The 18,857-nt window shown below is 34.4% G+C and overlaps 1 protein-coding gene across 1 annotated transcript in view; it reads right to left on the bottom strand.

Moving 5' to 3' along the window:
- LOC113945070 (lipoxygenase homology domain-containing protein 1-like) overlaps positions 1-18,857 on the bottom strand; it is a 128,592-nt gene that overhangs the window by 95,859 nt on the left and 13,876 nt on the right. The window contains exons 9-18 of the mRNA XM_027638913.1: positions 18,615-18,827; positions 17,340-17,517; positions 15,201-15,332; positions 11,945-12,147; positions 8,584-8,673; positions 6,479-6,611; positions 6,092-6,243; positions 3,653-3,807; positions 1,176-1,234; positions 815-856 (exon numbers count right to left, since the gene is read on the bottom strand). Coding sequence (XP_027494714.1) covers positions 815-856; positions 1,176-1,234; positions 3,653-3,807; positions 6,092-6,243; positions 6,479-6,611; positions 8,584-8,673; positions 11,945-12,147; positions 15,201-15,332; positions 17,340-17,517; positions 18,615-18,827 — 1,357 coding nt within the window. The remainder of the gene's footprint in view (positions 1-814; positions 857-1,175; positions 1,235-3,652; positions 3,808-6,091; positions 6,244-6,478; positions 6,612-8,583; positions 8,674-11,944; positions 12,148-15,200; positions 15,333-17,339; positions 17,518-18,614; positions 18,828-18,857) is intronic.

Below are 18,857 nucleotides of genomic sequence, written 5' to 3'. Positions count from 1 at the left end.
GTGCAGGCCATGAGAAAGCAAGGTGTGCAGAACAGCTGAAGCACAAAGAGTGATGAACAGACAAAAATGAATGCCTTCTGAAAAAAGCATAGGTAGGAAGAAGAAAAAAGATACTTTTGGTTCAAAATAAACCTTATAATAGTGGGATTCTAGTATAATTTATAAAATAACTCGGCACACATTTTACTGTTAAACTCTTGACATAGGAACACTGTTTAGGACAAGGTATTTATGTCTCTATGAATATCTTGATTGATACAATAAATTTTGAACAAACATTTTCAAACTTTCTCCCAACACCTTCTAAATCATTGTTCAACCTACAGCATGAAGCACTTCTCACAACTGAGAAATTCTAATGTGTTATTAAGAAACTTAATTTAATTTGCTCTGGTTGCAGGGACAGAAGAGGCAACCTGAACAAATATGAAAACACAAGTAGAACAGAAAACAAAAAGTTAATGTTGAGAACAAAACTATATATAGCCCAGGAGAGCTAATTGTGTATTAAAATATTAACTATAAAAAAATGAAATTAAGATAGATCACCAATAAGTATTAGAAGAGTAAAAATTTTTCAAACAAGCAGAGAAAATTAATACTATGGAAAGAAAAATGACAGAATAAAAAGAAAGCATAAACAAAGTTATTTATTGTTTAAATTAAAATGTGAACCTCAGAGTTTACTAAAATGTATGAATAGTGTGCTGTAATTAATGTTTTAAAATAAATACAAATGGCAACAAACGTGTAAAGCAATTAGTTCTGAAACAGAAAGTATTCATTAAAAGAAGAAAACTAGAGCAGCATTTACCATTTGCCTCTTGAATTTTCAGATGCTGATTTTTTTTAAACTCTGCCAAAAAAAAAATCAGTTAATAGAGGATCTATCCTTTGACACTAAAGAAAAGGTTCAAAAGAAGAGATGAAAAAGACATTCTGTGTTTTACCCGATAAAAGAAAACTCCTTCTCATTCATTCCCTCCTTACTTTCTCACTATCAATTGTAGCAATTATACTATTTTACACAAATTGTGTTCTCTCAGAAATATAGCAAAGGAAGCAGCGAAATGGTTACCTTTGATATTTACAGTGTAAATTCAGCCCAGATTTCTTCAGAGGCAAAAAATTACAAATTACTGTCTTTATTTCCATAAAGTTACAATAAATCTTACCTTGAGGGTACAGCTCAATTTCTGATTGGATTATACCTTGGGACATAACTGGAAGCCACCTAAGAATAAGAAAGAAAAAAAGAAAGCAGGTAGGAATCAAATTTTTCTCCACTATATTACCATATAACTGAATGATCCACATCTGATTTTCCTACTGAATACATATAACAGCAAAGGGTCTCTACTTCTAAAATTTTAGTATTAGATTTGATAGATGTTAAAATAGAAATTATTTGACTCAACAAAGAATTTCATTTGTGCAAATATAAGAGCTTTGTAACTGTAAAATTCACCTCTATCAGATTAGGAGACTCATGTGGCACTACAGTACTTGTTCCTGTAGCTAAACAGACGAATATGGCACAGAACATATCTTCAGTACTATGGATTTAGTAGTAAGTATAATTTGAATGTATCTATCACACTATTTCTTAAAATCACCATTCAGTGTTAAAAACAAAGATGGAACCAAATATTCCTCTTCCTTATTCCTCCTACAAATAGGGGACAGATAGATGAGTTTGAAAAAAGACAAATCAAGGCACACATTTGTTAGGTTTCTTAGTCATGTTACTCAAGGCTATGGATAATTTTGAAACCTTCTTATTCAGAATATGGATCATCAACAGTTTTAGCTTCCTCTTGTTTGCTATAAGATCAGCTGGTTTTTACAGAAAAAAAATGCAGCAAGCTTCTGGGCTACTGTTTCTTATTTCCTTGGTACACTTCCATGGACTCTCCAGGAATGACCTAAAGCATTCAGTCTCCTATGAAGCCTGTTGGGATTCCAGTATAAACTGGACAAGTAAAGTCCAGAGCAACTTTTGAAGGTTCCTTATTTTTAGTCTTGAAAATATTAGCTGACCAATTCGTAGAAGCACCAGTCCCTAAGAAATAATTTTTTTTTTACTAGACAACTACTTATTTCTATCACTTCTGCTATAACCTGATCACACAGGCCTTTTCTGCAATCCTAAATGCTAAAAGGTGTCAGTAACTAGTAAATACTATATAACTGAAATCAAGTAAGAGCTGTTGGATGTTCAGAAACTAATATATTTTCAAGACAGATAAATGCTTATGTTTCCTTGGATAAATGAGAACAAAGACAGCACTTCGTTCATATCCTGGATCATAAAACACCTATGTAAAGTAAAGCTGTGAGGCTGAACATTAATAAACTGAAGAGCAAAAGCTTTCCTCCCTCCTGAATAGAGCACAGTCTTTCAGCTTCACATTTTGCCAACACGGAAGCTGCGCCTCACCCCACCACTGACCTATTTTAACCCCTTTTCAGTGGTAGCGTTTCCTTGTAGAAAAGTTAGAAAAAAACCCCACAACTTTTGTTTCTTTTTGACAGTGGCTATCACAGAATAATTTTTGCTGATCAACATCCGGTGTTAATTACCACAGAATTAATACAACAAAGTCTGCCATTCATGGTTCCTAAGCCATGTTACCCACTGGAGGATAGCTATGACACAGAGTTGATTTTTTGTGTCTGAGGTAGGAAGCTGGCCTAACTTCTTTGTAGAACTTCCATTAGGAAATTTTACCTATATTTTTTTAGAAAGGTAGCAACTACAGCTACCAACAACAGCTGGTCTGCATCCAAATCTACTTCAGAAAAATCCTCAGTCTTATACTACTATTTAAAAAATATGTTACTGATCGAAGAAAAATCTCAGTTTTGGAGTTTTATCAAGGTGACACAGCATCTTTATTCCTGTTTTTGAGGATGTGACACCAGGAGCTGCAAGAAGTTGTTCGAGGTTATATAACAAATTCATTAAAATCCAGACAAAATAACTAGGCAACCTGCATTTATTAAATATTATTAATTAAATATTATTTATTCTAGTACCTTGTCACACATAGTCATATTGTTTCTCTACACTTCCTTCATTTCTCTTGAATGATGCATATACCCATGAAATGGACTGCAAAGTGGAAACTCTAAATGTGGGATTACCATATTTCTCCAAACATGCAAAATTCAGTATTTCTCAATTGACTTTTAAGATGCTCATTTAATAACCTAAATGGAACAACCATAAAATAATTCTGAGTATCACATTTCTCTCTCTAGCTATGCTGTTGTTCATAAAGAGAGTGAATACTACTTCTACACAGCAAATCTGTTTTCTTTCCCATTTAGAAACATACTTAATTTAGAACCTTTTTGTGTGCTTTATCTTTCCTTCCTGAGAGGTAAGTCACACTTACAGCACCGATCCTGATAAGGCTGTACTCTAGTGACATAGACGCTATATAAGCATTTAACCTTTGCTATGGACCATACAGCACATTAACTGAAGCAATCTGTTCTGGAACAACACATGTTATGGATTTAATGAAACTGCAAAATAATCCAAATTTGTCTTTCCCCGAAAAACTCACATTTAATACAGTGACTGACATAACACTTTTAGTAATATATGATAAGGAGTATTTAAGATTATTATTGTAAACACTACCTTTCACAATTGAAAACATATTCTGAGTCGCTGGAGGCTTCTCTGACAACGACTTTATCACAGTACCAGTACTGGGGCTTGGTATTGGCCTCACAGCGCAACAGCACCTTCTGCAGCTTCCCAAGAGATACAGCTTCCACTTCAAAAACATTGACCTGGAGGACAGAGGAGACAGCACTCTGCAATTTGCCACTACTGAGGCAGGCTGAAAACTGACATGTTTTAAAAGCGTGATTAACTCTCACAATGTACACATTCCCATTGGTTTTAATGACAGTTGGACTATATCCAGACAGTTTGGATCTGAAAAGTTAAATGTCTTTTAGTGACATCAGAGTGAATGAGAAATCACAACTGAAGTCAAGCTGTATTAATAATCCCAAATAAATTGTTTTTTCAGCCATCACCCAAAACACTGCACACACCCTTCAATATTGTTTCAATACCTTGCCATTTCCATTACTCTTCTCTAGATAAGAATGAGTTGATGCTGTTATTTCCCTTGCTGATATTTATTTGAAACACACTTTGTCATCCTTTTGTCTTTTTTAAATCTCACCTCCTCTATTTACATTTTATTCTGCTGGAGGAAACTGAAATTTGACATGCCACTCTCCCCTTGTTATCCATTTAGTCTTGTGCTTACAGTTGGAAAAGATTGTTTTCATAAGAGCATGAAGCTGATCAGGTTCAGGTTGATGATTTTCTGCCACAGTAAAAAGTGTACAGCTTTCTCTCTCTGAATGTAATGGTCCAGATCACTCTTTTCAGTAAAAAGGAAATGAAGGAAAGAAATACACTGGAAAATTCATATCTATAAAGTTCTCAGTCCTTGGCAAATGGCAGAATTGAGACTGCCTGTGCAACATTAGTTATCCCTTGTGTATAGGTAATATATGATCACAAGCTATTCTCTCTGAAAGATTCCTGCCTCAATGTGTGCAAAGGAGGACTGCAGTTTTTCAGTATTTCTGTTTATCCTCATTATCTTTATGACTCTATGCATTATTTACAGCAACCACCCAAAGAGCTCAGTGAAACAGAACTGATTTCCCCAATGACTTCACCTTTGAACTTCTTCCAAAGCACCCCAGTTTTCTATAAATGTTAAATCTGTGGTTTTGTTTTTTTTCTTTTTGAAAGGCCATCTGCATAATAATTCGATTTACCTATGTAGCTAAAGCACAGAGTTTATTGCCAAAAGCTGCCAAAGATGCAAACTGGTTTGGGTGCTCAACTGAGAAATGGAGGGGTGAATTTATTGGCATTTCAAAAAGCTTCCTAAGTGCAGAGCAGAATACTATTTGAACGAATCTCAGTTACAGCTATGGCTCTTCAGAAAAAATTAAACAGGTTATTCAGCAAAAGATAAGCATGAAAAAAGTGGTCGTTCAGCAAAGCTTTATTTTAAGTGATCTGCCCAACGTAATGTAGAATATCTGTGGCAGGGATGAAATTAAGTTGTTCAAGTCAGCACTCAACTGTCTCTGCTATAAAATGATGTATCCCAGTTCCTCTTCTGTTGCTCTAAACAATCCACTGTTTCATTCGCCCATTTCCATAACAAAGTGCACTTTGAACCATTCCTCTTAGCCGCTGTATAAATAATATGCTGAATTTACTATCAATCTGGGTAGAATAATGCCCCCCAGAAAATTCCACTTAAATTCTGAATTTTAATTTGAATAGAACTTTATCTCTCATACATTAGTAATGGCATAAAATATAGATTTTAAAATAGTATAGATGCATTTGAAGTTTCCCAGTGGGTTATTACTATTCTTAGAATTTTAGAGATTGCTTTTTGTTTTGTAAGTAAGTGTTCCAATAACAGCTTGATACTCTTGGTTATACATACAAATGTTAATCCTCAATAGCTCACGAAGGAAGAAACAGGCTTGATAGAGGGTCACAAGAAGGCTACTGGCAGAGTTAACATTAAATTTAGTAGCTCCTGAAATTCAACCATACTGCAGAAAATCAGGCTGATAAAAATATTTTATTTATGGAGGAGCTAGGACATAATTAATTGAAAGAAAAATGACTTCAGATCTCTCCTGTATTAAAGCTACACTGTTAGACATAAAAAGAAATAAATAACAAACAGATCTACTAAGATCTGACATCATGGAACAATTTCTGTACACGTATTTGGAGCCAGCTGTAACTCATCATACCTTGAAAGGATATGTTTTAAATTCATAGGCAGCTCTTCCCATCATCCTGAGATGGGGGCCTCAAATAATTTTTCTTTCCTTTTTCCTGCCTGTGTTTTTATTCATTCCAATAATTCCTGGATCAGTAGAAGACTATTTTCCTTAGGTTTTTAGTTTGATAAACCTATGTGTTCTTTTTTTTTTTTTAATTAGGAACCTGTTAAGACCTGTATAAGTTATTAATTATGCTTCTATGGCTAAGCAAATTGTATTTCAGACTTACCATTCTTCTCTGAAATGTCACTGGCATACCAGTTTTATGCAGAAGTCTTAGACCAGAATCTCCCCTTTTTCCATAGATACACAAATAAACTGCAGAATCTGTATCAGCATGCTCCAAGTCACCAGTGTAGACATAAACATGGTATAAAACAACTTCCAAAAATAACCAAAAGAAGAAAATGCAAGTTACATGTAATCACAGTTAGTTTTACTCACTATTATAGCTTAGTGATAACAATGCCAGCAAGTCTGATTTGTAATTAATTTTCTGGAATATACTCCAGAAATCAGTCCAACTATCTGCTTTTAAGACTGCTAAGCCCCCAATTCAGATGTCATTAATATTAAAAACCAGATGATCAGTATATACATAACTGTACACACATACTTGGATAGATAGGTTTTCCAGCTTCCACTACTGGAAGTTCACAGAGAAGTCCTCTACCATCACAATTCTTTGATAACCGTGTGTTTGCTGGAAAATTCAGTGTTTTCTTGCTCTTTAGATGTTGTAGTGTCACCTGGAGAAGAAGCATTTCCAACTATGACTCAGTACACTCTTTTCAGTGCCATGCTTCTCAACAGCAAAACATGGTTTTGTACATCTTTTTTTTCTATCTCAGAAAACAATAACACAAATTGCAGCATCAAAATATACTTATTTTGGCCGCTACTTTGCAACAAACAAATTTGAAACTGAAATTTGTGGGTTTGCCATTAGAAATGTTACCAAGTCTGATTTCTGTCCTTGAATCATCTCTATGTAACATTGCCTGGAGTACTGAAGACTGAAAATCTTCTGATAGGTGATGTTAGGTCAGACTGAGTTTTTGGAAGATGTGGAAAGATCGACACATTTTTTATTTTAAAATGAAAACAGGATGAAACTCATCATCTACATCCTTCTGAAATTTGGCAAGTAGAGGATATGTTGAAATGTTAAATCGATTTGTATTATATTTGGCTCTTTTACAGCAGAAAAAAAGACAACCTGTGTGCCACCACCCTCTATATATTCATCTGAAGACAATTAGAATTCAAATTCTCAAGCTATTTGCCTATGTACATTTTGATAGCTGTCTTACTTGTTTCCTATAACTAAAAGTCTTTACTCTCTTTTATGAAAACAGTTTTTATTAGTCTTGAATTACAAGAATGTTTGCTAAAGGTTTTTTCCGTAGGCCTTGACTACCAAAAGGAAAGCAGTGCCAAAAATTATATTTCTGCAGTTGTACTTCAAGTGTGCATATAATATGCATAAGCCTTGCAAACAAAATTATGAAAACAAGTATTTACATCCAAATTCTAACACTTAGGAAATCAGAGCAAAAGATACCTTTATCTCAGTTTTCCAATAAAATATAATTTCAAGTAAAATGAACACTGCTTTTAACACCAAAGCATGTATTTATTCTAATATGAAATACTTTGGCAGCACTGATTCCTAATCTCTAATATTTATTGGCAGAGCTCCCCCTGCTGATTCATAACAATTGCAAATATTAACTGCTTTGTCAGAAAAACACAGCTCTCAACATGATTTCTTTTTCTCTGTGAAAAGAAGTATTTGAAATCCCAGGCTTACCCCACGAAATTTGGAACAAAATATTAAAGAAATATTTTGTAATCACCAGGCTGGAAAGTAGGACTCCTGCAATCCTTCGAGCAATTGAAATATTTATACTTACATTCAATTTTGGTACAGTTACAGATGAGAGCTTTGTGTTAATGTAAAAAGTCTGTTATTACTGTCTAATTCTGGTTGTCTAAATCAGGCTTTTTAAGATTACTCAGATGACAAAGAATAAACTTGTTTCCTTTACAGATTCAAAGTAAGAAACAGAAGACAAATATTTATCTCAGTTCTGAAATAAATTTTAAATGGGTGTCAGTGTTAACAAGAATTTCTCATAAATTAAATCTGGTGAGTATCCCTAAACAACACGAGAAAAATAGAGCTAAAAGAAAACAAAAAAGAAGTCTTAATTCACTCAATTGAAAAAAATTAGCAGGTCATTTTTCCCTAGAAAACAGTCATAATTGTGAGCTGTGGTGGGGCCCATTAGAAGTTACTTATCTTACTCTTAAGCAAACCTTGTTCATTCCTTGCATGTAGTTGTCATGGAATAATTGCTGCATCATTTTCAATCTTTCAGAACTGGAATTTATAGCCAAAACAGACACTGAAGAGTACAGACAAGCTTTGAGAAAGTAAAACTTTGTTGAGCCCAGCAATAAAAGACACAATAAAATTGGTGTCTTCATGAATTAGGAATAATTGCAAAATAATTGTACATATTTCCATCTCTTAGGAGATGGACTGTGTCAGTGTTTTTGTCATCTCTAAAGCAATCTAAGAACACAAAGCAATAAGAACTTATCCCAATCAACATTTATTGATTCATGAAGCTATGGCTTTATGAAAAGATTGGACTTTAATTAACATAAAAATTAATAAAATGGGAAAAAAAATCAACATTAAAAAAATCTTACCCTTTGTAAGTTCCACTCTGGTTGTTCATTTGGTAATCCAACAATTTCAATTCTTATCTTGTAGATTTTCCCAATGCTTTTTATTTCAACCTGAATAAAGTCAGAACAATACAATGTATAACTACATAAAATTACATATATTTCTTTGCATTGGTTTGAGATTTCTCTGAACCATGGTAGTATCTGAGTGTACAGGAACAGCACATAATATTTGATTGGCAGATTTTGGGGTACGGGATCCAGAAAAGAGACTGCTTGTGTTTTGTCTGAGTAGATTTCTGTCTGAGCCCCAGTTTGACCAGACACAGCCTAATGGAACCACAATGCTTGCTAGGAAAATGATTTGGCAGATATTTGAACTCTTCAAAGTTTGAAGAGTACAAAAATTTGGTGAGGGTCATTCATGAGAGCAACAAGGAGCACAAAATTATATCCTCTAAACTACAGATCACAAATCTTTCATAATGCAACACAGTAATATCACCATAAACCTTAGTATGTCAAAATGAAGGATATAAAAAGAGTAAGCTCCCAAAAGATGGTAGAACACCTGCAGAACTTTGGAAGTCACCAATACTACCTTTTCCTTCTGACTATGATTTGCATTCATTTGCATTTTCTTTGCACTTTCAAGCATTATATGTGCTCTTATGAGAACTAACATAGAGTAGCAACTCTATCTTCAAAACTTCAAATGAACACCCACTTTGAAATTTGTCCATTATTTAAAGCAAACATAAATAATTTTAGATCTTTGTAAGGTACTGCTACGAAAGGAAAAGTGTGTTATCGTGCTATTTCTCAAATAATAATTCTATTCATAAAAAGTTGGTAACAGCCTATTCCTCTCCATCATTTACGTCCTATTTACATTGTACAAAAATTGTTTTCGTTCTCTTAGAAACACATACTAGAACATTATCAACCCAGTCTTTATCTTCACTAATAAAAAGTGCTCTTCTCTTTTCAGAGGTCAGAATTACCTCATTTCCTATATCAGCTTTTGGCTTTTTGCACTTCTGTATAATAAATTTTCACATTATAGTCACAGCATTGCCATACTTTAGTCAAAGATTTCTGAAAACAAACAACTTTTAACTTTGATTTCCTGAACATTGAAATGCATATTGAAATCTCTCAGTGGTTGGTTGAGAAAGAGTCTGTGGGTTTAACACCTGTTATTTGTATTGGTATAGTTGTTATATCAACTTGAATTTCATTAACAAAATTTCATTAACAAAATAAATGCAGCACTAATGTGACAACATATTCCCTGTCTTTACCGCTGGATTAAAAAATTAACTTTGCTTTGCTCTGTCAAGTCAGATTCTGATAGCCTTGCTTATGCTGCATAATATTTCTCTCTAAAAGTAGTCTTATTAGAGGTGACCTGGAAACTTTGGGATTAAAGTAGTAGTAAAGTAAAGGTATATGTTCAACTTGACTGAAAAAAACAGCTATTGTCTTTTCCCCTATTTCACAAAAAACCTAACCAACTTCTCAATAATATGGGATGTGGTCTTCTCATTCACAGAGCAGGTGTTCACTGAATATACGTTATCATATTGTCTGTTTATTCAAATGAATCTCTCTTTAGACTTACATGATAATTTAGAGTTACATGATAATTTCATGTATCAACACAAAACAAAATGTAGCGGACTTTGACAAAATGAAAAGAGTGATTTCTGCCTTAAACAAGTAGAGGTCTTCCAGAAGAAACACTCTGGTAAGCTTGATTTTTCTCACGCACAATCTTAAGAAGGATTAGACAGGCAATGACTACTTACATGGATAAGATAAGAAAGGGAAGGTCATATATAAATGGCTTTAATTTCTCAAGACAGTTCTACTCAAATTTTTCATAGTTGGGCATACCACTGATAAAGTGAAATGTTAAAGATTTTTACACTGATTCCAAATTGTCTTATTACAGCCTTTCAGAAGCTGTTTTCTTACTATAACTCCTGGCCAGAGCTACAATTAAGTTGACTATGTTGAAAAATAAAATTTGGTATCCTCTGCTCTAGAATATATCAGTGAAAACATACCAAGTTTATGGAAATGGTAAGAAGAAGAAGATGAAATTTTTTTATGTCTTACATTCCTATCCTCATTTCAAGACCTATTCTGTTAAACAAATACAGGACAAGGTTTAAAGAGAAAAAATAGAAGAAAGAGCTCTTACTCATGGGTCTTTTCTTTCTTTCTTTATCTACTTCAGACTAAAGAGTGAAAAGCATTTCAGTGACATTTGCTATTTCCTGCCTGAAAGCAATAGTGTCAGGGTGATGTAAAGAACCATAGTAGTAGCTCCAGGTGCTGAGAGAAAAATTCTGCTCTCTCACAAGATCAATATCTGCAGCACACAGCCATAATGGACCATATCTATTTTAGAGAAGAGAAATTGGTCCATCCCTTCAGAATGTATGGATTAACTTTGCAAACATGCCATTACCCAAAATTGCTTATAAATTATTCACTAATTAGGAGAACAAAATTGACTGTGGATCATAATATATAGCCTATATGTTCAGAAAATGAACTTTATGATAGGTTATCTTCCTGCCTATGCCCTATTCATAGAGAGTATTATTATTAATATTATTGACATTAACAATCTTGGGTTGTGCTAAGTTTTTATTAGAGGAGTTGAGGAGTGCAGAAAAAAAATGTGAAGAATGTAACTTCTGCTTTATTTAGCTGAGGACAGCAATGTTACATGCGTCTCAGACAGAAAGATCTAAGCAAAACATAAATTTTAATGCCTTTGGTAATTTCCTCTCAGCCTACCTAGACATAATTTCCTCATTACAATAGAGGTGGGGTTATCCTTAAATTATAGCATAAACCCTGAGTTTTCATGACATGATCAAATGTAGTTTTTATTGGACTCTTAGTTGTTCCATGGGTAAATCTGGCCCTTCAGTCTTTAAAATATGGCAGGGTTTTCTTCCTTAATTGAATCGGTTCCACAGCATACATTTTATAGTATGCTTTGAAAACTGTATACCTGAAGTTTTAATTACTAAATGATATGCTAGTCTTACATCAGACACGGTTCGTCTAGAAATGAATAGTTTTTAAATCTAGTTTCAAATTAATTGCCTTAAAGAAATCAATGTACTCCTGCAGTTATCTCCTTTGGTCAACTATATGAGAGGGGCTTTAAAAGAAAGCGTATTTCTTCTGTTGCCTATGATATATAACAAGCTGATTTAATACACAATTCATGGAGATTTGATGCAGATTTATTTTATACAGTATATATGTAGGAGAAAAACATTTTTTCTTTTCACATGACAGAATAATCCTTGGAAAGGTCTACATTAAAATAATGTTCTTAGCCTTCATTAGCTACCTGAAATTCATCTTCCTGCCTGGGAAGAAACAGCTGCTTCCTGTTGTCCTCGCCAAGAGTTATTGGTCCAGCTACTCCTCTGTGTCCATATATCCAGAGAGCAACATTCGCTTCAGTTCCTGCATTTCCTGTCAGTATTGACACTTTCCATTCATCATCTGAAGGAAGAGAACGCTCACCACCTTGGGGATTTCTCATTTCCTCTGTGAAATACAGAATATTTGTGGGAGACGAAAATTGACATGAAACTTCCAGTCTCTGTTGTAACTTCAGTACATAAAGAGGCCATAACAGCAGGGGTATTGTATTTTTTCATGGCAAGTGAGATAGTCTGAAAAGATTGATTTATGTTTCTTGTCTAGACCAAAATGTGCTGATTAGTTGAGCAACAAGAATCAACTGAAAAATAACAAGTTATCTCTTGCATGCATTATCATCATAGTCTTTATACATATTCTGGAGTAGAGTAAGGATACTATGATGCACAACTATGACCATTAAATTGACAGTTCTGATTCCTTAGTCTGGCATTTAGAAATTAATAGAATTATTCCTCTAATGCCTTGTGTTGGGACATGATTAGCAGAGTCACATATCCGGGAATAGAGACAATTTACATTTCGAATTTAAAAAAAAATCAGGAAATTAACTTTCTTCAAGTTAAATATTAACTAAATACTGTAAAATAAATCAAAAAGGAGCTCAATATATCCTTGCCTAACCACACTTATGCATACAGTGCCAACATTTGGTCTAAGGCAGGCTGTACATGAATGAGACAATAACAGCACAGTACCACTTTATGAATAAATTTCACAGCTTTAACGGTTGAGCAAATATAATTTTGGAAAACATAGGTTTCACTTTAGAATAACTTCTTATTTGTAACTCAGAAAGCTAGAGTTCCTTCCAGCTATCTAAAACCACATCTTTCTTGCAGCAAAGAGATTAAAATGTTCATAAAATGCACAGATATTCAAGAAACATAAGGAATCCCAGGCTACTCCATGTGTTTAGGACAAGAATTCCATACTCTGGTGACTGCTACCCAAAGCAGTTACTGCAACCTCAAACTACTACCACTTGGAATAATTTTAATGCATAAACAATTCACAGACTTAGAATGCTTTTTGCCTCATAATTTACTGGCTCTTCTTACAAATGGAAATCAGTTGCATTGATTTGCTACAGGCTAAAAATATTGCTGTCTTAACAGAGGATCTGATGGTTACCCTGCATTAGTCATGGGAGTTTACACACTTCATGACACCATGCTGTAAATCTATTGCAATAAAAATTCATTCTGATAGGCCTGCACGTGAATGATGAAGTCACAACTCTTCACATATTATTTCATAAAAATAACCTTAAATTTACTTATCCTAAATCTAACATAAAAAGAAAATTTTTTTGTCTCAGAATACCATTCGATTGAGTGACACTTTTAAAATGAACCATCAGAAAAATTAATCTCTAGAGCAAAAGTTTGGGCAATAAAGTTGATGTATTTTTATTATACCTGTGTGTATCATTCTTTCCAAAGTTAACTGAGTGGAAATGAGATCAGATTTTATTTGATTCTTATTTGCTCTTGTAAGTAAAATATATTAAAAAATTAACAGCATCTAATAGTACACAAAGTATACAGGAAAGGAACACAGAGGATATAGAGAGCATTTCTCAGTGGTACATTTTGTTAATACCAAACCACAGAGATGTTCTCGAGGTCACAGACTGCTTTTGTGTCATGGAAGCTAATGACACCTGAGCTGTTAAGTTGAAGCTGTGATCTGACATCCTCTCTATACAGTGAAAGAAGTTTCTTGAGGAACATTGCACTCATACTGCAACAGGAGAAGCCCCAACTACTGTAGCACAGTTTCCAGTTCAATTAATCCTAAATCAATTATTATTTGGGAAAACAGAAACCAAAACACAGGTTAGCAGACACAGACATAAAAATGATGGATTTAATTTGCCCTGAGTTCGACTGCTAAGCCTACTGCTGGACTGTATACTCAGTACAAAGATCACCCTTTTTCAAATGCTAACTGGGAGTAAAAAAAGCAAATGAGAATTTAATGAATATGAGTTTAAAAATCAAGGTTCAGCTGTACATATCAAAAGACAGTTACCTTTAAAGTATTTTGAGTGAAAATATCTTACTAAAAATGACCATTTTCTTGGAAGGGCAGAGTACCTTTGATATTTCTATTTATTTAGCATAAGCAGAGTCCACATTTATGAATGCCAGAAAAACTGCTTACGAAGTGCTATAGACTCTGTGTAACCAATTTCACTGCAGATGTTGCTTTTATAAAAGGATCCTTTGTATCCAACCCTAAAAACATCCAGTACTTTGAAAACATGTTAAATGGCTTGTGTATTGTTGCCATGTGTTTCGGACACAGCATATCTCATCACTTGCTGACAACCCACAACACTTTGGGAAGGCTTAGTGACACAGTGATACATGAAGTCTGATAGATTAGAAAGTGGGTGTTTTTGAGCTAAAAATGGAAACAACATTGCCAGAAATAAATAACAGTAATCGATAATGATTCACACCTATGTCTGGAATTTAACCATCCTCACTCTTTCAGAGATGTATCATTCCCTGTTTTGTTTAGTTGTGTAGTTCTTTAATCACATTTTGTTTCATTACTAGGATGATTAATGTTTCTAAAACTGTTGTCTTAGACCTTTTACGTTACTTCTAAACCACAATATGTAGCTAAAGAAGAAAGCAGTTTATTCTAGAAAAACACATCACTCCAGAAGGATGACCAGAACTTTGTTTATCTGTTCCTACCTGCCAAAACGTAGGTATAAAGCTAGAATGCAATGCACGAAAGTCTTCCTCTTTCCTTCAGTGAACCAAAAAGCTGGAAACATGAGTGTGTGAGACAGCATAAATAAGAAATATTCCATTACTTTCAGCAAGCTTTAAATTGGCCTCTGCACCTTAACAACCCCTTAATTTCCACGGAAATAGTCCTCAGATAGATTACTAGTTCCTTGAAAAAAAAATTAATGCGAAGTTATTCAATTTACTGATTGCTACCTTTTCAATAAACCATATTCCAATATCCTCTTAAAAAACCAATGACTGGCAATGTATTTTATGTTGTATGCATGATTCAACAATCTAGAAAAGTCATTCATTGTCCTTTTTGAGATAAGTGTCTGCAAGTATGTACAGAAAGCAGGCTTAACACCATGCTGTATCATGACTAGTTTGTAACCTGTCACTTACTGGAGAATGGGGGAGTTGAAGGGCTTTGAGATACCAGCTTCTGGGCTTTTCCTGGTTGGAATCGAGATTCTCTGAAGTCTTTCTTCTCTTGATTGGGTGCTGCAGAGGTTCCCATAGGTTCTTCCCGGCCAACTAGAACAATGAAATGTAAATTCTGTCACTAGCTACAAGCCATTTGCTTTTTCTTGCTCAGAAACTACTAAAAGAACTCATTATTATTCAACAGAGTAGATATCAAAATCTTTTCTCTATATATTGCACAGCTAGAAGCAATAGGATTTTATTGTTAGCAGAATGCCACAAAAAGTGGAAAAAAATCAGGCATGCCAATTAAAGTCCATTCCATGCTTTGAAAATCTAAGTAAAAATTTAACAATGACATATGAATAAAATTCGCAAAATAAACTTCTCCACCTCCATGATGTTTCTTTTCTTAAGAGTGGGAATGTTGAAAAGAAAACTGCTAGAGGCCATTTGAATAATACGAAGCAAATTGATATTGTTAAGATGAAGCAAACAGAAAATATTTATTGCTGTCATAGAAAATATTAGCTCCTTTTTATATTCCTTTTACTGAACAACAAGGATTCAGAAGAGCTGAAGCCTGTAACAAAGTAACATTTAGCTTTATTTTGTGACATTTCTATCAAAAACACTGCTCTTCCAAAATCTAACAAGGGAAAATAATTTCCCTATCTCTATGAGGTGATCATTTCAGTGATCAAAATATTTTTTTCACCTTGCAGCAAATAGGGACTGAACAGTAGGAATGCCATTGCAGTGACTTTCATAATGCTTCTCTGTGTCTTGATCACAATACACATAAAGCAATTAGTAAGACTAGTTGTATGTTTTGATACTTTCTCTTTGCATTCAGAATAAGCTTGTTCCACTTGTGTTTGGAAAAAATCTGACCAGCTTCTCAGTTTCAAACTGCTGTCCAGTTTAGCCTTTCCATGAGATGTTTCATTTCTTGATCTCTGTAGTCATGTCCGCCAGATAAGAATATGTTTTATGTAGAATAGCGTGCCCTGCAGTTATAATCTAAGTTAGTTGGCTATCTTTGGTAACCAATTTTTCACCAAATTAGAAACTCCATTCTCTTGAAGGAGAAAAGACAAGCAGACAATCCAGGGAAAGTGACCCAGAGGGTGCTGAGAGATAATTTCTGAGTCTTAGCTAGTTGACTAGAAAAGGTGAGCTCCCCAGTGAGGAAGCATTTTGACTGCAATAGCTCTCAAATCTGACTATGGGACAGAAGAATGGCATAATGAATATACTAGTCTGGGGGACTACAATACATTTCACATCATTAAAAAAGAAACTGAACATTGCCAAGAAGGTCCTCTCGAAAGACTACTCATCATCATCATGGCTGGGCTTCGCGAACAAAGATTTGGGAAGGTTCTATTCATATTTGCTACAGGCACGCTGGTGACTTATGAGGCCAGTACGAGACAGACATATCTGATTGCAAAAGGCACAACAGAAAGACTCCTTAGATGGTATATTCTGCAAGACACAGTTCTTTCTGCATTGTCTTTTCTCCTCAAGAGTGATCCTGCGTGTGTTCTCAAAGGAAATAGCTGCATTATAGATGGAGTGTCTCCAGGCCTCCCGACTGGAGGCCAGAGTAGACCAGTTATGTTGATCAATATGGCCAAGGTTGAGATGTTGTTTCAGGGAGTCCTTGTATCTTTTCTTCAGGGCTCCTCTCTTGTGGCAGCCGCTGGTAAGTTCACAAAGACTACTAATTCCCTTCTAAAATCAGGAAAGACTATGGTACACCTGGCAGCAAGACAACATCCCCCAGGCTTCCACAATCTGCAGGCAGAATGGGGAATATACACAAGAAATCAACTCCATCTCTATCTTTTCACTTATTTTGATTCTCATTTTCAAAAAGCTATTAGTAAAACTATTGATAACTTCTGCATAATTTACTATTATAAAAAGAAAGTAAAGATAACTAAATACATGGCAGAGATTAAATGTTCATACAGTAAACTTTTAAAACTACTGAAACACAACAAGGAAAATTGTGTCCATATAACTTTTACACTTTTGCTTTGAATTTTGTTAGAAAATTAGAAAGACTAATCTCTAAATCAAACTACAAACCATTAAGAAATCACATACATTTGATGACCTGTGGGTAGAAAAAAATATTTCTCTCTCCAGTGTTAACGACTGGTTTAGTCTGGCCATCTGGCAGGAGACCAACATATATCCCTTTATTTTGCACTGATTCTAGACTTATAGATCCAGTTTCCAAATTCTTCTCAACTTTAAAGTGACAGTATTCATCACCTGTGCCCTAAGAAGTTGAAAACAAAAACATAAATAAAACAATCTAATTCATGTAGCTACAGGAGCTGGATGTTTCTTCAGTCTTAACTATTACTACTTTCCAATAACATTTCAGATTAACTTTACATTCTTCACAGAATGCTACATTATTACATGCATACCTGCACCTTATTCTTGTTTATTCCTTTGTGACCAGAAAGACTAATCACGTAAGTTAGGTAAGTGAAGGGCCAAGTGAAAGCATTCTGATTTATGTTAGAATTTAGGCAAATTCTAGGATATATTCAAAGGAGTTTCCCACTTCAACAACTTTCAGAGGATTAAGGAATGTGAAAATATCTATTTCAGAAAATGTACGGTATTTATATACAGATTTTATAGATAGCACAGATTTGATAATGCTACATAATATAACATCCATTAAATAGATGTAACTTTTTTTTTCAACTTCATAGCACTTACAAGTTTAATTTCAAAACCTTTACCCAAACTCACTTTTTATCCAGACCTCCTGATCCATTGGTGAAAGCATTGCTGAAAAATAAGATACTTACAAAGCCTACATTCAAAATATGGATCAAATATTTTAATGTCTGAACAAAGTGTACTAGAGTCAATGAAAAAACTCTCATGGACCTCACATCTGAGTACTTACACAGCTCTATTTCATACTCACTTATCTTAAACTCCGAAAAAAAATTATGCGAGAATACTCATATAAATATGAGAATTTTAACTTAGATGAACAGAATCACACTTTAAAAGTCAGTGCAGTATGCATTTACTTACATCTTAATTATTCTCTAATGGGTTTTATCTTCATCATCTGTCTTGCAGCACATAAGTTTTAACTACATCCACATCCTCAATAGTTTAAAAATATAATCAGATCTTTACAATCAACTGCCATATTGACACCGACAGCTTCTCTTACTATATTTTTCTATCTTTTCTTAGGCAAATGAAGGAAAAGATCTGACACATTTTAAATCTGAAAAAAGTTTTATCCCATTTTTATCCAACCAAGTAAAAAAAGATTCTCTCCTATCACTAACAATTTACTCAAGCTATCTGCAGAGGGAAATACAAACAAGAACTGCTTACTGTTCCATCACACCGGTCATCTTTGATCTTCAGATACATTCTTGGTTTTCTCACACTTTCAAACATGCAGAGTCCAGAGCCAATTTTATGCACCTTCCAGTAGGATTCCTGCTGCTTCTGACCTGCTCCACTGCAGCTACCATCAGGTCTAAGGGAAAGAGCCTGGCAGAGACTTGTGTTGAGCAGAATAATGGCACCATGATGAAACACACCCTTTAGATCAGAGGCAAGAAGTCCTTTGTG

Source organism: Corapipo altera, unplaced genomic scaffold (assembly GCF_003945725.1).
Source record: "Corapipo altera isolate COAL_440 unplaced genomic scaffold, ASM394572v1 49, whole genome shotgun sequence".
In the NCBI taxonomy this organism is placed as follows: domain Eukaryota; kingdom Metazoa; phylum Chordata; class Aves; order Passeriformes; family Pipridae; genus Corapipo; species Corapipo altera.
This window is presented reverse-complemented; position numbering and strand designations above follow the sequence as displayed.